This window comes from Hemiscyllium ocellatum, chromosome 8, assembly GCF_020745735.1.
Source record: "Hemiscyllium ocellatum isolate sHemOce1 chromosome 8, sHemOce1.pat.X.cur, whole genome shotgun sequence".
NCBI lineage: Eukaryota > Metazoa > Chordata > Chondrichthyes > Orectolobiformes > Hemiscylliidae > Hemiscyllium > Hemiscyllium ocellatum.
The window spans coordinates 108811728-108833951 of NC_083408.1; the positions used below are offsets into that span (position 1 = coordinate 108811728).

At 45.7% G+C, this 22224-nt stretch overlaps 1 protein-coding gene across 1 annotated transcript in view; it reads left to right on the top strand.

The window, feature by feature from the left end:
- Window positions 1-10603, top strand: part of tshr (thyroid stimulating hormone receptor) — a 78958-nt gene extending 68355 nt beyond the window's left edge. The window contains exons 8-13 of the mRNA XM_060829005.1: window positions 203-280; window positions 1468-1656; window positions 3336-4716; window positions 6103-6170; window positions 9964-10128; window positions 10378-10603. Of these exons, the coding sequence (XP_060684988.1) occupies window positions 203-280; window positions 1468-1656; window positions 3336-4716; window positions 6103-6170; window positions 9964-10128; window positions 10378-10603 (2107 nt within the window). The remainder of the gene's footprint in view (window positions 1-202; window positions 281-1467; window positions 1657-3335; window positions 4717-6102; window positions 6171-9963; window positions 10129-10377) is intronic.
- Window positions 10604-22224: the final 11621 nt, after the last annotated feature.

Genomic DNA, 22224 nt, shown 5'->3' on the forward strand with positions numbered 1-22224 from the left:
AGCTGACTGTTGCTCAGAGCAGGCACTTACTGGTTAATGTCCTGGAGACTTGAAACCTGGACATTTGCAAACATTTAACATCAAATCCTCAAACTCGTTTTGCAGTCTCAAGTGTGTTGTGTGTTTCTAACAGAGTCTCGGGTTTTAACACCGACAGAATCAAGAGCAACTTGAATCCTGTTGTTTATTTTCTTTTTAACAGTTACCTGCACAAGAACAAGCTCTTGTCATCCTTCAACGACGATGTCTTTACAGGAGTCTTGGATGGACCCACTCTGCTGTACGTAATTACTATTAGAAGGCCAGTTGAGGATTGATTTAGTCTCAGGAGAATTCCTGGAAGACCTGCATTAATAAAGCGAAGACAAGCATCACAAAGAGATGGCCAAACAGTGCCTGTTGGGACGTGCAGTATTTTAAATCATTGGGATGGCGGGTGCTGATATATTAGGGGCAAACTGGGTGTGGGGAGGGTGAGCTTATTGTGGAGTTGGGAGAACACAGTGTGTGGGAGGGGAGGAACATCGTGTGTGTGTGTGTGTGAGTGTGAGTATGTATATGTGCGTGGGTATGTGCGTGAGAGTATGTGTGTGTGAGTATGTGTGTGTGTGTGAATGTGTGTGTGTGAGTATGTGTGAGTGTGTGTGTATGTGTGTGTGGGTATGTGTGTGTGAGTATGTGTGTGTATGTGTGTGTTTGTTTCTAGGTGGCTCATTGTGGAGAGGCGGGAACACGTTGTATGTAGGAGGTAGGGCCGATTGCAGGAGAAATCAGGGACTCCAGTGGGTTCTCCAACATCTGCATTGATTGGATTATCACTTGATCATTTCTGTTTTTTTCAAATGTCCCAATGAAAATGTTTCCCTCGTGACAACACTGTTCTTGCTGGATATCCTGACAGTGCTTTTTGGTCCTGTAGAGATTGGGACTGGAAGGGAGTTAACTCAAAGATCATCCAATTTACCCCACAGGTGAACAGAAATGACTAGGGGTGGTTTTTAGGGACACGAGGAGCAGGGTGGGAATGGCACTTGAGGTAGTGTCCTGTTACATTCTGTTTCCACAGGATTTGGTGACATTTCCCTGTTCACGGGTGAAAAGGGGCAGGGCCAGTGTTTGTTTCTTCATTCATTCAGGGGAGAGGGGCAATTCCAACCCCATCCCTACCCCAGCTGCTCCCATTTAGCCCCTTGTGCAGAATCCCCACTATGCTCTGTATGTAGTCAGTATCCTGCCTACTTTGTGGAAGTACCCCTGTCCCAGTTGTGTATTGGGGTGGGGTCAGAGATGAGGTATTTACCTAGAGTGGAACTGGAGGGGGAGGGGCACAGGAGGAATGGTCATCAAACACAGGTTCAACACTCCATGGTCTATTGCTCACTCTCCCACTCTATATTTATCGAAAGGTTTGATTTCAGCTTGAGAGTGGCCAGTCCATGAGTTAATAATGGCCTCTCCTTCTCATAGTGATGTTTCTCAGTCCAGTGTCCACTCCCTCCCAAGCAAGGGGCTGGACCAACTGAAGGAACTAATGGCAAAGAATACATGGACATTGAAGAGGCTGCCTCCTCTGAAGACTTTCCTTCACCTCACCAGAGCAGACCTCACGTACCCGAGTCACTGCTGCGCTTTTAAGAACTGGAAGAAGAACAAAGGGTGAGTTAGTGACTAGTGCCCACCTCAAAATGGTATTTCCCTGGGACCATGACTCCAGATGCTGAAACCCACCTGGCGACAAGGTAGTAAACAAAATGTCTCTGTGTGACCGCTGAGTCCAGGTTTAATAATGAGGACGTTGCTGACTTTAAGAGACTGGGGTGGGGAGGGAAGGGGAATAGATAATGAAGAAGTACTTCCCTGTAAAGTAGTCACTACTGTGGAACTGAGTCTATCAAAACCATCCCAAAGGTGCTGCACAGATACTATTACCCGACAAAACTTGACCCTGGGCTAAGTAAGGAGATGTACATCAGGTGAAGAAAATCATGTTTAGATCAAGTGGAGGGTTTTAAGAAGTGTCTTAAAAGAAACTGGGATATGTAGAGGGGATGAGGGGGGAGTTGAATCTCATCAAACATTGGATTTCAACCTTTTTTATTGAAAGAACTTACAATACATTGTGAACTACAGTGGCTCAGTGATTGGCACTGCTGCCTCACAGCACCAGGAACTCAAGTTCAATTCCAGCCTCAGGCAACTGACTGTGTGGAGTTTGCACATTCTACCCATGTCTGCCTGCTTTTCCTCTGGGTGCTCCGGTTTCCTCCCACAGTCCAAAGACGTGCAGGTCAGGTGGATTGGCCATGCTAAATTGCCCATGGTGTTAGGTGCATTAGTCAGAGGGAAATGGGTCTGGGTGGGTTACTCTTTGGAAGGTCGGTGTGGACTTGTTGGGCCAAAGGGCCTGTTTCCACACTGTAGGGAATCTAAACTTGTCCTTTCTCGCCACTCTCACATTGTGAACCTAAAATGCCGTAGAATGAATAAAGGCTATTTTTCTCTGAATGGAAATTCTCAAAACTTAACAATTTTGAAACTACTTGAAATTTTCTCAATGCCCTTTCCAATGCTCAGGAAACTCCTGGATCCTGGAAACCTGGTTGGGCCCAACACACTGGCTGAGATAAAGTGTGGATGTGACCATCAGGGGAACAGAGATTAGAATCAGTAAGGGTTGGGTGGGGTGGGAGGGTTGGTATTGGGGGAAGAAGTCAGGTTTGGAGAAATGCAGATAACACAGAGGGTTGTAAGAATGCAGGAGGTTACAGAAGGAGAGAGGGCTGAGGCAATGGAAGGATTTGAGAAAAAAGGATAAGAAATTTAAAATTGATCGCAGGCAACATGTAAACCTGAGAGGTCAGCACTGCTGCCTGACAGCATCTGGGATACAGGTTCCATTCCAGCCTCGGGTAGCTGTCAGTGTGTTGTTTGCACATTCTCCCCATGTCTGTGTGGTTTTCCTCCGGGTGCTTGTACCTCAGTCCAAAGACATACAGGTTAGGTGGATTGACCTTGGCAAATTGCCCACAGTGTGCAGGCTAGGTGGGTTAGCCATGGGAGATACAGTGTGGGGAGGAGGGGCATTGGTCTGGGTGGGATGCTCTTTTGAGGGTTGGTATGGACTCGATGGACTGAATGGCCTGCTTCCACACTATGGATTCTGTTAAAAAATTGGGTTTTGCTGTTCAGATAGTAAGAGTTAGAGTAGAAGACTGTACTCTGAGTCCTGAATTCAGCTGCACAGTGATACTGAAGCACTTGTCAGATTTACTTCAATAATTATGATCCACATATTCTGCAATGTCTTTTTTTTTGCTCTCCAGTTTGCCGTACAGGCTTTTAGAGTCAATAATGTGCAACCATAGCACAAGTCATGGTTTCCGGCAGAGACGATCCTTCAGTTTACACAGTGAGCTCTTACACCGCGATTACGCTGAGGATAACAACGCAGCTCACTCCTCTAGCCAGGCTTCCCAGCTCCGCGATTTCCATAGTAACTCTCACTATTACGTGTTCTTCGAGGAACAAGGAGATGGAGATGTTGGGTTTGGCCAAGAGCTGAAGAACCCTCAAGAGGACCACGTGCAAGCTTTCGACAGTCATTATGACTACATGGTGTGCGGAGGCAATGAGGAGATTGTCTGCAAACCTGAGCCAGATGAATTTAACCCTTGCGAGGACATCATGGGCTACGACTCTTTGAGAATCATAGTGTGGTTCGTTAACCTGTTGGCCATTCTCGGCAACACCTTTGTGCTCTTGGTTCTGCTGACGAGTCACTACAAGCTGACGGTCCCTCGTTTTCTGATGTGCAATCTGGCTGTGGCTGATTTCTGCATGGGCGTTTACTTGCTGCTGATCGCCTCCGTCGACCTCTACACCAGGAGTGAGTATTACAATCACGCCATCGACTGGCAGACTGGGCCCGGGTGTAAAACCGCTGGATTCTTCACGGTCTTTGCCAGTGAGTTCTCAGTCTATACGCTGACGGTGATCACACTGGAGCGCTGGTACGCCATCAACTTCGCCATGCGTTTGGACAGGAAGATGCGACTACGGCATGCCACCATGATCATGGTGGGCGGCTGGGTAATCTGCATCACCTTGGCACTTCTGCCCATTTTAGGAGTCAGCAGCTACATTAAGGTTAGCATCTGCCTGCCAATGGACACAGAGTCCCAGTTGGCTCAGGGCTACCTCGTCTTGGTACTGTTGGTCAACATCTTGGCATTTGTCATCATCTGCGCCTGCTATGTCAAGATTTACATCACGGTAAAGAACCCGCATTACAAGTCTGGCAGCAAAGACACAAAAATGGCCAAACGCATGGCAATCCTCATCTTCACTGACTTCACCTGCATGGCCCCCATTTCTTTCTATGCGCTGTCCGCCATCTTGAACAAGCCGCTGATCACCGTGACCAACTCCAAGATTCTGCTGGTCCTCTTCTACCCACTCAATTCCTGCGCCAACCCTTTCCTCTACGTCATCTTCACCAAGGCTTTCCGCCGAGACATCTTCGTCTTGCTGAGCAAGGTGGGCCTCTGCCAGTACCGGGCCCAGCTCTATCGGGGGCAGGCCCTCCCTGGCAAGAATGCCAGCACTCTTGCTAGGAACCGGGGCAGTACAAGGACACCCGCCAACCTTACCAACGCCAGCCCTCACCAACACCCCAATAACCGCGGACAGTCGAAGTCTGCTACAAGAGAGTGTATTGTGAGTGAACTGTAACTGCAGTCCTGGGGGCCCCCAGGGAAATATCATTAGACTTGAAGGTTAACTTGTGACTGAACTGGCTGCAGTGGGGAGCAATGAGAAACAAAAGTAGGTTTATTTGTATTATTACAAAATGGTTCAGTTGTTGTAAGTTCAAGAGAGGCTATTGAACTGGTTCCATTAATGTATGAGAAGATTATTGGTGGGTGTCTAATTCCAATGAGCTCGATGATCCCTATCCAGCTACTGGGCTTCCTGGGGGGGGGGTCACAAAGTTTCGAGGGGATTTGAGGAATAAATGCTTTCACCCAGAGGGTGGTGGCACTCTGGGACTCACAGCCTGTAAGGGTGGGAGAGGCAGAAACCCTCATCACACTGAAGAAGTATGTGGCAATGCACTTAACACACAAGGCCAAGGGCTCGGTGCTGGAAAGTGGGATTAGAAGAATTAGATGTTTATGACCAGCACAGACACGATGGGTCGAAGGGCCTTATTCTGTGCTGTAGTTCTCCGTGTCTCTTTGACTGTATCCAGGCCCCTTATCATTTTACATTGGGCGTAAAAGTAAAGCCAGACCCCATTAGTCACTGTCAAAGCTGTCAGTATTCTGTTTGTCAAAGGCTGTACTCACAGTCTGGCTCCCGCCTCAATGAGGTGCAGTGAATCAAGAGCAAACAGAAGTAGTGTTCAATTAATTTGTGTACATTTGAGACTTTCAAATCCCCTCAAGTTGGTGCGGGATTACCGTTAGTACTAAACTCCGATAGCAGTTTAAAGGAAGCTAATTGCAGGTTATGGACTCCACTACACCCCTGATATCTAACAAAGTAATAGCACTATCTTCCTGTACCGGGCAATCCACGTTCACATTCAGAATGCCTTTGAACGATAGTGTCTGTAACACTTCAATTCCATTCCAATTACTAAAATGGAACTGTTCACAAGGGGACTAACCATACCCAGTCTGGAGAGTTAGTAACATCACTCGAGAAGATCTCCCTCTCCAGCACTTCACTCAGACGGACAGTCAAACAAATTGAGACAAGAGTCTCTAGTTGAAATGCTCCCATGAACATTTATTCAAAATCTGCGAGAGTAGAATAGTGAATATTTCTGAGTGCTACCATTGAGTATAAGATCAATTGAATTGCAAATGATTTGCTCCTGGATTTCATGTGTACCGAAAAAGAAGAGACACTTGTGGATAAATGTTGAGACATTAAAGCTACTTCATTTCAACTCTGGTTTATTGTATTGCTTGCAGATAGACTGATGTTATTTTCAGGGCCCGAGCTGGTTTGTTTCTGCATTAAAATGAAGGAGTTTGAATTCTGTTTTAAAGAAGAAACAGAAATTTGGACATCCACTTCTTTCATTGTTCATAGGATCTGGGCATCACTGGCTGGGCCAGCACTTATTACCCATTCCGAGGTGCCCTTGACAAGGTGGGCAAGTGCTGCCTTCCTGAACCAGTTGGCCCTACTGTGACACTAAGGAGGAAGTTCCAGCTACAGGGATATTATTAAATTGGGAAGGGTGCAGAAAAGATTTACCAGGATATTACTGGGACTCAAGGGTTTGAGGTACAGGTGGAGACTGGAGAGGATGGGACTTTTTTTCCGCTGGAGCTTGAGGGGTGACCTTAAAGAGGGGCATGAATAAGGTGGATAGCCAAGGTCTTTCCCAGGGTGGAGGACTTCAAAACTTAAGGGCATGGGGAAAGATATAAAAGGGACCTGAGAGGCAATTTTTACACACACAGTGTGGTGTTTATATAGAAAGGTCTGTTTTCATGTTGCATGACTCTATGACTCTGTGACTTTGACCCAAGTGACATTAAAGGAACAGTGATAGTCAGACAAACAAGGAACAGCAGTGGGCCATTCGGCCTCTCAACCCTTCTGTACCATTCAATACCAGTAAAGTGCATTCCTGCTGACCCTGGATAAACCTTACCCACTGCTTAACAAGGATCAATCTACCTCCACCTTAAAAATATTCAAGAGCTCTGCTATTCAGGAAGAATGTTCCAAAGATTCACAACCTTCTGAGAGGAAAGGTTTTGCTTCATCTCTGTTTTAAGTGGGCAACCTGATTGGTCTAGATTCTTCAATCAAGGAAACATTCTCTCCATTCTCTCCCTCAGAATCACTTGGAAAGGCATGGACCAGTCAGGGATAGCCAGCATGGCTTTGTTAAGGGAGGTCATCCCTTACACATTTGATTGAAATCTTTGGGGAAGTGGCAAGGAGGGTCGATGAGGGTGGTGCAGTGGATGTTGTCTACATGGATTTTAGTAAGATATAATGACAAGGTCCCACACGGAAGACCGGTCAAAAGTCTATTTTGTGCCAGAAATGTGCAGCAATCAAGTTACCCCAATCCCAAGGCAATGGTTGAAGTGTGAATCTAAGTACGAATAGGTTTCTTGATGATTGCTTAATTTACAAATTACAGTATCATGGATGTTTGCTTTCTCCTCACCCACCCACCCTCTGGCTCTCTCTTTAAGTGCTCTACTTAATAATGCCCTGCCCCTGTGCATCTTAAGAAGTGGCACGTCATTTAAATAACCAATCAATAAAAAGGGACATGGCTTCTTCCCTCACAATTCCTCTGCTTTAACACTGGCTATATCCCCTTATACCTAAAGGTGGCTGCTATTAGGATGTTAAGCAACATTAGTCTTGGTATCTAGGTTGGACCAGTTAGCTGCCAATACAAGTGAAAAGAAGATATGTATTGCTGCACCTATCATATTTGGTCCTTTACATTGGAACACTGTCTGCTTTCTCAATATTTACAAGAAATATCACCTTGGAAACAAATCACTCTGACCAAATAATGCTTTTTGTTTTAACCACGGAAGTATGCTTTGTTGTCTTAAACAAAGTCTATATTGTACACTTTGGTTACTTTAGTATGTTCCTCTGTGCACAGAGCTGCTGTGTCACAACTTGTCAAAACGGGTCTGCTTAAAACTAAAACCAAAACTAAAAAGCCCAGCCTGTGAGGGTTGGCCCCAACCCAGGCTGAATCATAGAATCCCTACAGTGTGGAAACAGGCCCTTGGGCCCTGCAAGTCCACACTGACTCTCGGAAGACCCATTCGGACCCATTCCCCTATCACTCTTCATTTATCCCTGACTAATGCACCTAGCCTACACAAATCCCTGGATATTGTGGGCAATTTAGCATGGTCAATTCACCTAAACTATACATCTTTGGATTGTAGGAGGAAACCGGAGCACCCGGAGGAAACCCACACAGACACGGAGAGAATCTGCAAACTCCACACAGACAGTCACCCAAGGCTGGGATGTGCTAACCACTGAACCACCGTTCCAGCAGCTTCCACTGACTTTTAAGAAAACCCATGGCCTCACAAATTGTTACTTTCTCAGAGACGGCTCCACACCTCTGCCTTACAACCTGCCCTCAAACAAAATAAAAAATAAAGTGACATCATCATCACAGAATGAACTGCCCCAGAAACCTGTGGATATATATGAAGACAAAGATCAATGGGTTTTAGGATACTCAATAGTTGCAGTCGGGTCAGAGAGACAATTAACCATTCCTACTCTTTTTTTATGTTCTTTTTAACACAATCATAATTGTTATGAATTCTCAACCATAATTAGTTTGCACAGTTTTGGATTATGTATTACTTTGGTTAGGCCCTTAGCACGTGACTCTTCTCCCTATCACATTATTCCAATCATTTAGCTTGTCTCCAGCACCACCTTATTTTTAATTTTTTGTAATTATGTAATTATCTCTCTGCCTCATTTAATTGGATTATAGGCCTTGCTATTCAGCTGTTGACACTTTACTCATGGTAAAAACAATGACTGCAGATGCTGGAAACCAGATTCTGGATCAGTGGTGCTGGAAGAGCACAGCAGTTCAGGCAGCATCCAAAACGCAGCGAAATCAACGTTTCGGGCAAAAGCCCTTCATCAGGAATAAAGGCAGAGAGACTGAAGCGTGGAGAGATAATCTAGGGGAGGGTGGGGGTGGGGAGAGAGTAGCATAGAGTACCTGGGAGTTGCAGTGGGAGGGGGACTCCTTGAGATTCTTGTAGAGAGAGGAGGAAAACTTCTTCAAGGCAGGCATCCTTGCAAGAGGATTCACACTTTACTCATGGCATCTAACTCTCTTGGTCACCTACAAAGATTTATTAATCAACACATCAATCACCAGTTGCATGATCTCTCTGCTCTTGATCTCTCTGCCTACAAACTCTGTGTATGTACAAATTCTACAAATGTGTATGTGTGCTCTTTTCCCTTTCTTCACCTGGTGAAGGAGCAGCGCTCTGAAAGCTTGTGATTTCAAATAAACCTGGTGTTGTGTGACTTTGTCCACCCCAGTCCAACAGCAGCATCTCCACATTTTATGTTCTGGGCATACCCTCCTTGCTTTTGTACCCTATCTCACTATTAATAAACCTAAGCTTTCCATATGCTTTTTATTTTATAGAATCATAGAATTATACAGTACAGAACAGGTCCTTTGCCTCATTGTGCCTGGACTGTCAGAACTACACTAAACCTACACTGGCTGCACTTGCTAGGACTTGGCCCAAAACTTTCAATGTTATGACATTTCAAGTGTTCATCCAAGTAATTTTAAAGTTGGTGAGGTTTTCCACCTCCAGTACCCTCCCAGACAGAACATTCCAGGCCCACACCACCCTCTGGGTGAAAAATACTTTTCTCAAGTTCCCTGCAAACCTCCTGCTTTTAAATTTATACCCCCTCGTTATTGATTCATCAACAAATGGGAACAATAGCTTTCTATTCACCCCTCATAATCTAATACACCTCTATCAGGTTCCCTCCTCCCCCTCCCCATTCCCGCACTCACAATCAGCTCTGCTCTAGAACCACCTCTCTAACTTGTGCCCACTCTGAAAGATCAGTATGCACCATCCCCAGGTTTTCATTGATCTTTAGTTACAGCATTTGATTCACATTGCCTCTTCCAGCTCAAAGTAAACAGTAAGTTTGCCTTTATTGCAAGGGGTGCTGAGTACTGGAGTAAAGATGTCTTGCTGCAGTTGTATAGAACCTTTGTTCAATAGCACTTGGAGTATTTTGTACAATTTTGATTTCTTTATCTAAGAAGGAATGTACATGCCATAAGGAGGGAGAGGGTTGACTTCATTAAAACTTTCAAAACTCTTACATGATGTGACTGGTTGGATATAAATAGGATGTTTCCTCTGGTTGGTGAATCAGGAAACGCAGTGCCATTAGCAAATATGTGCAGGACTGCATGCCAAAGAAGTCTACTCGAGCGTTCCCGAACCAGAAATCTTGGATGAACCGGGAAATCTATCACCACCTAAAGACCAGGCGGGCAGCATTCAATTCAGATGACCCCGACTTGTATAGAAAATCCAGGTATGACCTCTGCCAACCCATCAAAGATGCTAAGAGGCAGTACTGGACCAGGTTAGAGGCTCAAACCAATCATAGGTATGAAGGCCTAAACAAAACTGGACATGAAATGACGCAGAACAAGGGACAAAAATATATCCCTCCCTGATGTGCTCAAGGCTTTTTATGCTTGTTTTAAGCAGAATGCCAGTGGTGAGGTGTCGCCTCCCTCAACAGTCGCAGATGCACTTGTTCCCTCCGTCACCGCTGCAGATGTCAGATCGGCCTTCCTGAGAGTCCAACTAAGGAAGGCAGCGGGTCATCTTCAACCTCTTCTTTCCTACAAGTCAAAGGCCCGATCTGCTTCAAGACCACCATCATCCCGGTACCCAAGAAAGCGAACGCAACATGCCTTAATGACTACTGGTCAGTGGCTCTGAACTCCAGAAGAGAGGCTGGTCAAGACCCACATCAACTGGAGCCTTCTAGCCTGCCTTGATCTCCTGTAATTTGCTAACCGAAGTAACAGCTGCACAGGGGATGTCATTTCCCTAGCCCTTAAAATACCTGGACAATAAGGGCACCTATGTCTGACTTCTGCTTATTGACTACAGCTCTGCCTTCAACAACATTAATCCCCTTCAGACTGAGCTCAAACCTTGGCTTCATCCTGTGCAACTGGATCCTCTGCTTCATAGCCCACAGACCGCAATCAGTGAAGACAGATAGCTGAACACTGGAGCACCCCCAACCAAGGGTGCGTTCTCAGCCTCCTACTGTACTCCTATATACCCACGACTGTGTCGCCAGATTCAGAACAAACTCCATCTACAAGTTTGCTGGTGACACCACCATGACAGGATGGATATCAAACAATGATGAGTCAAAATACAGAAAGGAGATAGAGGGCTTGGTGACATGGTGCGATGAGAACAACCTCTCTCTCAACGATGGCAAAACGAAAGAACTGATCACTGACTTCAGAAAGAAGGGAGGAGAACACGCCCCCATCTACACCAATGAAGCGGAGGTTGAGAGGGTTGAGAACGTCAAGTTCCTAGGCTAGACTGACTGGCCTGTAATTTCCTGGTCTGTCCTTTCCTCCCTTTTATTTAATTATGGGACAATGTTAGCAGTCCTTCAGTCCTTTGGCACCTTGCCTATGGTCAGAGTGGATTTGAAAATGACTGCTATGATACCTGTACCTTCTTCCTTGCCTCCCTCAACAGATATATCTCATCCGGCCCTGTGCATTTCTCCACCTTGAAGGCTGCTAAACCTGTGAGTACCTGCAGATCTGGGCGACACACCTCAGGAAGGATATATTGGCCTTGGAGACAGGACAATGTAGGTTGACAAGAGTAATATCCTGACTCCAGCAGCTCAGCTCTGAGAAGAGATTATATAAATTAGGCCTGCTTTTGTTTGATTTTAGAAGATTGTGGGGTGGTTTGATTGAAGTCTTCAAGATATTAACAGGGAAAAGACAGGCTAGATATACATAAACTATTTTCACTTATTGGGGATTCTAGAGAACCATGGGGCATAGTCTGAGGAGGGATGAAGGGCTGAATGGCCTACTCCTATTCCAATGTTCCTAAAGTCGATATCAGTCATGATCTTATTGAATGACAGAATGGGCTCAAAGGGCTGACTGGCCTACTGTTGTTTTTGTATCCATGGCAGGAGGTGAAGGTGGGAGTTTTCTACAGCTAGCCCCAGATGTGATGGGGCAGTGTGCAGGAGCTGCTGTTTTAGCTGGAACCTCTGGGTGACCTTTTCCAGGGAACACTAGCTACATAAGCATGGCCTCAGTCTGTCTCATTAGATGGGGAGACCTCATTAGTCCTAAACATATTCATGGTGGGGGCACCTTTAAGCAGGGTGCTGTCATTCACGGCCAGACTCGCTGATGGCAATTGCAAAGAGTTAGCAAGAGAAAGCTCCCCATCCATCATCTGGACAGTCCCATTAACCTCCAGGCCAATCAAAAAAAAAACCCATTTGGTTGCTCATGTACCACAGGAAGACGGAGACACAATAATTAATCTGTCAATCATTACCAGGACCAGCAGTAATAACCTGAAACCAATTTCTCAAGCACAACCTCATCTCACTCAGCAGATGGTTAAACTATAACATTGTACAAAGTACCAACATTCCCATTTTTGAGGGAAGTGCTGGGAATTAGAAGATATTGAGTAAGGATAGATACTCATACGTTCAATAAAAAATTCAGGTGAAAGTTCTTTGTTCAGAGGTGAAATCATTACAATGAGATTAAAATGAACAGTATCACTATCTTCAGAGGGAGCTAGATATGACAATGAGTCAGAGAGAGAGAGACAGAGAGAGAGAGAGAGAGAGGAATAGGAGATTAAGCAGATGGGGTGTGATTAACAGAGGTGGAAGGAGCTTATTGGAGGTGAGCTGGAACGGATAGGATTTTTCTGTGCTATCAATTGGATTGAATTCTAGTCAACACTAAAATTCTGAAGATAATGTTGTGTTTTCACCCAGAGGGTGGTTATGACCCAGAACAGTGGTTCAGGCAAAACTCCCCACCATGTTTAAAAAGTATCTTGCTGTCTATACAATGAACCATGATCTGCAAGGCAATGGTCCAAGTGTAGGAAGGTAGTGGGATAAAGCTGGATAGCTCCTTGCCAACCAGGAAATACAAAGAACCAAATGCTCTCCTTCTGAATTGTAAATGTCTACAAATTCATGGCTCTGTATTATTAACACAGCACATGCCCGACTGGCACATAACCAGCACTGGGGAGGGAATGGCTTCCTGGTATTATCGCTGGACTGTTTCTCCAGAGACGCCGGTCATATTCTGGGAACTGGGTCGAGTTCTGCAATGGCAGATGGTGGAATTTGAATTTCAGTGAAAATCTGGCATTATGAGTGCAATGCTGACCATGAATCCATTGTTGATTGTTGGAAAAACCCATCTGGTTCATAATGTCCTTCTGGGAAGGAAACTGCCATCTTTACCTGGTCTGGCCTACATGTAACTCCAGACCCACAGTCATGTGGTTGACTCTTAACTGGCCTCTGGGAAATAAATGCCCTCAGTGATGCCTTCATCCTGTTAATGAATAAAAAAATGCCAGGGAGCTAGGTAGTAGAGTGAAACATCTCACTATACGTTACTGCCTTCATGGAAAGAATAAACTTAAACCTGAATTGAGACTGGTAGGGCCACATTAGATGTCCTTTAAGCCCCTTTGATGGCAGTCTTCTAGTACAGTGGGTAAGGTACTGTAGTACAGTGGGTAAGGTATTTGCTTCTTGAACTCTGTGATTCAGTCTCACATCAAGGCTTGATGATGGAAGAAGCCAAACACGTTGATTGTGTCAACCTTTCAATGATAAACGTGAAAATGGAAGAGATTCCTGGGTGGCACAGTGACTCAGTGGTTAGCACTGCTGCCTCATAACGCTAGGGAGTAGGGTTCAATTCCACCCTTGGGCAACTGTCTGTGTGGAGTTTGCACATTGCCCTCCGGGTGCTCTGGTTTCCATCCACAGTCCAAAGATGTGGCCGGTCTGGTGGATTGGCCCGTTGGGAGATGGGTGGCACGGTGGCACAGTGGTTAGCACTGCTACCTCACAGCGCCTGAGACCTGGGTTCAGTTCCCGACTCAGGCGACTGACTGTGTGGAGTTTGCACGTTCTCCCAGTGTCTGCGTGGGTTTCCTCCGGGTGCTCCGGTTTCCTCCCACATTCCAAAGATGTGCGGGTCAGGTGAATTGGCCATGCTAAATTGCCCGTAGTGTTAGGTAAGGGGTAAATATAGGGGTATGGGTGGGTTGCGCTTCGGCGGGTCGGTGTGGACTTGTTGGGCCGAAGGGCCTGTTTCCACACTGTAAGTAATCTAAGAGATTGCACATAGTATCCAGGGACATGCAGGTTCTGGTGGATTAGCCTTGGGGAAATGAAGGGTTCTGGGGTAGGAGATACTGTTTGGTGGGGAAGTGTGTACTTGATAGGCCAAATACCCTGCTTCCACACTGTAGGGATTCTAAGGTCACCTACATGATTTATAAAAAACATGCTGGAGCCTCTATCATTACTTTAGCTTTAGGAAAATGTGCAATTAGCCACAGCAACTCTGATGGCACACCCACTGTTTCACACCATCAAAAATAAGACTTGCCAATGAAAAGGCAGCAAATTGCTTTGCACAAACATGACAATAAAACTAATTCTAATTCTAATGAATAGCTTGCTGAACCAATGAAGAAGTTCTTAAAGAGACAACGTCAAAAATGGTTTGCCTGGACTCATGTGTAAACCAGACTGAGTGTCTGGTTTAGGGGATAGAACTATTTCACTAACATCTCACGAAACAAATCAGCACCCAATCCTCCTCTCTGGGTGATGCAAATGTTCCTGAGGTGGTGTTCTGAAGAGGAGCAGGGGAGTACTTCGCCTGGCATTCTGTCCAATATTTGTCCCTTACCCAGCCCTACTGCGATTGTCTTGTTATTGTCACATTATTGACTGTGGGATCTCACTATGCAGAAGATTGGCTTTACTGTTTCCTGTGACAGTGATGGAATTGCATCATTGGCTATAAAGTGCTTTGGAATGAGGCTGTGAGAACTGCAAGATAGATACAAGCTTGTTTCTGTCGGGGAGAACCAGATTTCTTTTTTGCAACAAGCACAGTTCTCAAATGCTAGCCAAATCTTTTTAAATCCATGATATTCAATGTCTCAATGAGCTCTACCCATTCATTGAGCTACTAGTGGCCACTGCACTTTCTACTGTTAAACACAAAGATTATATTCCCAATTCTAGACACCAAAAGAGTCTGACTGTAAAACCAAGAGGAACTGTTTTAATGTAACAGTCTTGACTGATCCAGTGGTCTGCTCTGTCTTAAAATTTATTTTTGTCCTTTGTTATTGTAATAAAGGATTAAATGAACAGTAGCCACATACTCAAGTCTGGGAACTAAAGTTGGTCTGATCCAGCACACGTACTGGCTTCACACCAGAACAAATAAATGTTGGGTGACTGAATCTGAACTAAAGGAACTAATCAGAATCAAATTTAAAAATGAGTTGCAAAATATGCCCAGCTTATTCAGGATGTGTTGCCAGTTTTCAAAAGCAATTGATTCAGTGCCCATCAGGGATGGATCAGATCTGAATTAGGACGATCTCCTCTCAATTACTGATAAAGGAGTTCAGAAAATCTTAACCTGTAGATGTAGAAGGTGAAATTGGCCATTCAGCCCATCGAGTCTACTGTACCATTCAGACTGATTTGATAAAGGCAATATAAAGACAAACATTCATAGTCATAATTATAAAGGTATACAACACAGAAAAAGGCCAACTGGCCCATTTAATCTGTGCAAGTTATAAACAAGCACCTAATTATTTTAATCCCATTTTTTTGCAAGTCTATATTTTTTATACCTATCACAAATCACAAGGGCCCTGTAGTGATTGAAGCGAGGGGCAGGTGGATCTCATTGACTATAAGAACCTTGATTGGAGTTACTAACCCTGGGTCAATCAGGGAGCCCTGGCTGACAGATATAAACAGGAAATTCAGGGAGTCTTCTCACTTTGGGGACTGGCTCTGAGCTGGTTGGTCAGAGCCTATGTACTGTGCACATGGAAATAAAGGGTGATTTGGTGACAGGGTACTAACCCCTGTGCAGTTAGTTCAAGCCTCAACACTGATCCCTGAGGAAATTCACCGGACCCAGGCTTCCAGTCACAAAACACCCCTCGACAATCACCCTCTGCCTCCTGCCACTCAAGTCAATTCTGGATTCCATTAGCCAAAATTCCTTGGATCCTATGGGCTCTCACCTTCCCTATCAGTTCCCATGTGGGACCTTATGAAAACCCTTGCTGAAGTCCAAGTAGACTACATCAGATGCATTGCTCTCATCTACACACCTGGTCTTCTCTTTGAAAAATTCAAACCAATTGGTCAGGCAAAATCATGCTGAATGTTCTTGATTAATCCCTGCCTCAACAAATGCAGATTAATTAAGTCCCTCAGAATTTCTTCCAATAGTTTCCCTACCACCGAAGATAGACTGACTGGTCTGTTGTTCCCTGGTTTATCTTTTGCTCCTTTCTTGAATAACTATATCACATTAAGATGTCCTCTGGCATCTCTCTGTGGCCAGAGAGGAATGAAACATTATTGTCATTGCCCCTGTTGTTTCCTCCCTTACCTCACTCAACAGCTTGGGACACCTCATTTAAACAAACTGCACCTGCACCTACTCAAACGCAAACCTAAAAATACCTTACAACAGCCAATCTATGATATACAGGTTAAAAAATATTAATCATGCCACATAAGGGTTTTGATGGAAAGGAATTTGTTAAGTGTTTACAAGACAATTTTCTGTTTCAGTATGTGGATGTACCTACCAGAGAAGGTGAAAACCTTGACCTAGTCTTGGGAAATAAGGCAGGGCAGGTGACTGAAGTGTCAGTGGGGGAGCACTTTGGGGCCAGCGACCATAATTCTATTAGATTTAAAATAATGATGGAAAAGGATAGACCAGATCTAAAAGTTGAAGTTCTAAGTTGAAGAAAGGCCAATTTTGACGGTATTAGGCAACAACTTTCGAAAGCTGATTGGGGGCAGATGTTCGCAGGTAAAGGGATGGTTGGAAAATGGGAAGCCTTCAGAAATGGGATAACAAGAATCCAGAGAAAGTATATTCCTGTCAGGGTGAAAGGAAAGGCTGGTAGATATAGGGAATGCTGGATGACTAAAGAAATTAGGGGTTTGGTTAAGAAAAAGAAGGAAGCATATGTCAGGTATAGACAGGATAGGTCGAGAGAATCCTTAGAAGAGTATAAAGGCAGTAGGAGTATACTTAAGAAGGAAATCAGAAGGGTAAAAAGGGGACATGAGATAGCCTTGACAAATAGAGTTAAGGAGAATCCATAGGATTTTTACAAATACATTAAGGACAAAAGGGCAACTAGGGAGAGAATAGGGCCCCTCAAAGATCAGCAAGGCGGCCTTTGTGTGGAGCCATAGAAAATGGGGGAGGTACTAAACAAGTATTTTGTATCAGTATTTACTGTGGAAAAGTGTGTGGACAATATAAAATGTAGGGAAGTAGATGGTGACGAAGGGCTTCCTGATGAAGGGCTTATGCCTGAAACGTCGAATTTCCTGTTCTTTGGATGCTGCCTGACCTGCTGCGCTTTAACCAGCAACACATTTTCAGCTCTGATCTCCAGCATCTGCAGACCTCACTTTCTCCTCCAAGTAGATGGTGACACCTTGCAAAAAGTCCATATTACAGAGGAGGAAGTGTTGGATGTCTTGAAATGCATCAAAGTGGATAATTCCCCAGGACCTGATCAGGTGCACCCTAGAACTCTGTGGGAAGCTAGGGAAGTGATTGCTGGGCCTCTTGCTGAGATATTTGTATCATCGATAGTCGCAGGTGTGGTGCCGAAAGACTGGAGGTTGGCAAACATGGTGCCACTGTTTAAGAAGGGTGGTAAGGACAAGCCAGGGAACTATAGACCAGTGAGCTTGACATCGGTGTTGGGCAAGTTGTTGGAGGGAATCCTGAGGGATAGGATGTACATATACTTGAAAAGGTAAGGACTGATTAGGGATAGTCAACATGGCTTTGTGTGTGGGAAATCATGTCTCACAAACTTGATTGAGTTTTTTGAAGAAGTAACAAAGAGGATTGATGAGGACAGAGTGGTAGATGGAATCTATATGGACTTCAGTAAGGTGTTTGACAAGGTTCCCCATGGGAGACTAATTAGCAAGGTTAGATCCCATGGAATACAGGGAGACCTAGCCATATGGATACAGAACTGGCTCAAAGCTAGAAGACAGGAGTTGATGGTGGAGGGTTGTTTTTCAGAATGGAGGCCTGTGACCAGTGGAGTGCCACAAGGATCGGTGCTTGGTCCACTACTTTTCATCATTTATATAAATTATTTGGATGTGAGCATAAGAGGTATAGTTGGTAAGTTTGCAGATGACACCAAAATTGGAGGTGTAGTGTACAGCAAAGAGGGTTACCTCAGATTACAACGGGATCTTGATCAGATGGGCCAATGGGCTGAGAAGTGGCAGACGGAGTTTAATTTAGATAAATGCGAGGTGCTACATTTTGGGAAAGCAAATCTTAACAGGACTTATACACTTAATGGTAAGGTCCTAGGCGGTGTTGCTGAACAAAGAGACCGTGGAGTGCAGATTCATAGCCCCTTGAAAGTGGAGTCAGAGGTAGATAGGATAGAGTCATAGAGATGTACAGTATGGAAACACACTCATCGGTCCAACCCATCCATGTCGACCAGATATCCCAACCCAATCTCGTCCCACCTGCCCACACACAGCCCATATCCCTCTGAACCCTTCCTATTCATAGACCCATCCAAATCCTTTTAAATGTTGCAATTGTACCAGCCTCCACCACTTCCTCTGGCAGCTCATTCCATCCATGTACCACCCTCTGTGTGAAAAAGTTGCCCCTTAGGTCTCTTTTATATCTTTGCCCTCTCACCTAAACCTATGCCCTCTAATTCTGGACTCCCCCACCCTAGGGAAAAGGCTTTGTCTATTTATCCTATCCATGCCCCTCATAATTTTGTAAACCTCTACAAGGTCATTCTCCAGCCTCTGATGCTCCAGGGAAAACAGCCCCAGCCTGTTCAGCCTCTCCCTTTAGCTCAGATCCTCCAACCCTGTCAACATCCTTGTAAATCTTTTCTGAGCTCTTTCAAGTTTCACAACACCTTTATTGGTCAGAGTATTGAGTACAGGAGTTGGGAGGTCGTTGTAGCTGTACAGGATATTGGTTACAGACTGGCCAAAGAACTACACGCAAGACTGAAATACCTAGTAGAAGAGTCACAGCACTCCATCCAATCCACCCAGGAATTCCTAAAAATCATCAAAAACACCAAAATAGAGGAAGATGAAACAATGATCTAATTCAACCTAACAGCACTGTTCACCTCCATCAACATCGACCTGGCAAAGGGAACACTTAGTACACTTTTAGAAGAGACCATCACACACACCCCAACCACCACCAATCACATTACCAACAGAAACATCATGAAGTTAGTGGACCTGTGCCTCACCACCCACTTCACCTTCAACAACATAGTCTACAAACAAACCAACGGCACACTCATGGGATCTCCGCTATCAGGATTCATAGCAGGTGGTAATGCAAAGAGTAGAACAAACAGCCCTACCAACCAACAAATCAATAATCTGGGTCCACTACGTAGATGACACCTTTGTCATCACAAAACGAAACAAGATAGAAGAAACATTTAACATCATCAACAACACCCACACAGGCATAAAGTTCACCGAGTAAGAAACCCGACAACAAACTCGCATTCCTGGGTGTCATAGTCGAAATAAAGGAAGGAGAACTACAAACCTGTGTATACAGAAAACCAACAAACACTGACCAAATACTTAACTACACCAGCAACCATCCCGACACACACAAACAAAGCTGTATCAGAACATTATTCCTCTCACAAAGCTATGCTGCCTGTGATTAAGAGGCCCATATTTTCCAAACGCGAGTTAATTCCTATCCATAAGAGTCTTCTCTGATAATTTCCCTCCCAGTGACGTAAACCGCACTGGGCTGTATTTTGCCGCATTATCCCTGTGGCCCTTCCTAAACAAAGGACAAACATCGGCTATTCTCCAATCCTCTGGGCCTTTCCTGTGACTAAAGAGGATACAAAGATTTCGTACAAGTTCCCAGCAATTTCCTCACCTGCCTCCCTCAGCATTCTGGGAAATGTCTTGAGGAACTTGTCTCCCTTAAAGCTTTTCAGAACACCCAAAACTTTCTTTTATATTGACATGTCTTAGAATATCAACCTACCTCTTCCAAGACTCACCATCCACCCTGTCCCTCTACTTTGTGAATACCAATGTAATTTATTCCTTGAGGACCTTACCCACTTCCTTTGCCTCCACGCATATACTCCCCTTCTTCTTGAGTGGTCTAGCCTTTCCCTTGTTGCCCTCCTGCTCTTCATATGTGTATAAAATGCCTTGAGATTTTCCATAATCCTGTTTGCCGAAGAGATTTCATAGGAGAAAGTGAGGTCTAACTCGGAGAAAGTGAGGACTGCAGATGCTGGAGATCAGAGCTGAAAATGTGTTGCTGGAAAAGCGCAGCTGGTCAGGCAGCATCCAAGGAGCAGGAGAATCGACGTTTTTGGCATGAACCCTTCTTCAGGAATGAGTTAAGTGTGTCCAGCAGGCTAAGATAAAAGGTAGGGAGGAGGGACTTGGGGGAGGGGCATTGGGAATGCGATAGGTGGAAGGAGGTCAAGGTGAGGGTGATAGGCCGGAGTGGGGGTGGGGGCGGAGAGGTCAGGAAGAAGATTGCAGGTTAGGAAGGTAGTGCTGAGTTCAAGGGATTAGACTGAGACAAGGTGGGGGGAGGGGAAATGAGGAAACTGGAGAAATCTGAGTTCACCCCTTGTGGTTGGAGGGTTCCTAGGCAGAAGATGAGGCGCTCTTCCTCCAGCCGTCGTGATGCTATGGTCTGGCGATGGAGGAGCCCAAGGATCTGCATGTCCTTGGTGGAGTGGGAGGAGGAGTTGAAGTGTTGATCCACGGGATGGTTGGGTTGGTTGGTCCGGGTGTCCCAGAGGTGTTCTCTGAAACGTTCCACAAGTAGGTGGCCTGTCTCCCCAGTATAGAGGAGGCCACATCGGGTGCAGCAGATGCAGTAAATGATGTGTGTGGAGGTGCAGGTGAATTTGTGGCGGATATGGAAGGATCCCTTGGGGCCTTGGAGGGAAGTAAGAGGGGAGGTGTGGGCGCAAATTTTGCATTTCTTGCAGTTGCAGGAGAAGGTGCCGGGAGTGGAGGTTGGGTTGGTGGGGGATGTGGACCTGACAAGGGAGTCACGGAGGGAGTGGTCTTTTCGGAACGCTGATAGGGGAGGGGAGGGAAATATATCCCTGGTGGTGGGGTCCGTTTGGAGGTGGCGGAAATGACGACGGATGATACGATGTATCTGGAGGTTGGTGGGGTGAGGACCGGTGGGTTTCTGTCCTGGTGGCAATTGGAGGGGCGGGGCTCAAGGGCGGAGGAACGGGAAGTGGAGGAGATGCGGTGGAGGGCATCGTCGATCACGTCTGGGGAGAAATTGCGGTCTTTGAAGAAGGAGGCCATCTGGATTGTATAGTATTGGAACTGGTCCTCCTGGGAGCAGATGCAGCGGAGACGAAGGAATTGAGAATATGGGATGGTGTTTTTACAGCGGGTGGGGTGGGAGGAGGTGTAGTCTAGGTAGCTGTGGGAGTCGGTCCGTGTTGATTCGGCCGCCCGAGATAGAAATGGAAAGGTCTAGGAACGGGAGGGAGGAGACTGAGACGGTCCAGGTAAATTTGAGGTCAGGATGGAAGGTGTTGGTAAAATGGATGAACTGTTCAACCTCCTCATGGGAGCACGAGGTAGCGCCGATACAGTCATCGATGTAGCGGAGGAAAAGGTGGGGGGTGGTGCCAGTGTAGCTGCGGAAGATGGACTGTTCCACATACCCTACGAAGAGACAGGCATAGCTGGGGCCCATGGCTACTCCTTTGGTTTGGAGAAAGTGGGAGGATTGGAAAGAGTTGTTCAGGGTGAGGACCAGTTCAGTCAGTCGAAGGAGGGTGTCAGTGGAAGGGTACTGGTTGGTACAGTGGGAAAGGAAGAAGCGGAGGGCTTTAAGTCCTTCGTGATGGGGGATGGAGGTGTACAGGGACTGGATATCCATGGTGAAGATACGGCATTGGGGACCGGGAAGCGAAAATCATGGAGGAGATGGAGAGCGTGGGTGGTGTCCCGAACATAGGTGGGGAGTTCTTGGACTAAGGGGGACAGGACCGTGTCAAGGTATGTAGATATGAGTTCGGTTGGGGCAGGAGCAGGCTGAGACAATGGGCCAGCCGGGGCAGTCAGGTTTGTGGATTTTGGGCAGGAGGTAGAAACAGGCGGTGCGAGGTTGTGGGACTATGAGGTTGGAGGCGGTGGATGCGAGATCCCCTGAGGTGATGAGGTTATGGATGGTCTGAGAGATGATGGTTTGGTGGTGGGAGGTCGAGG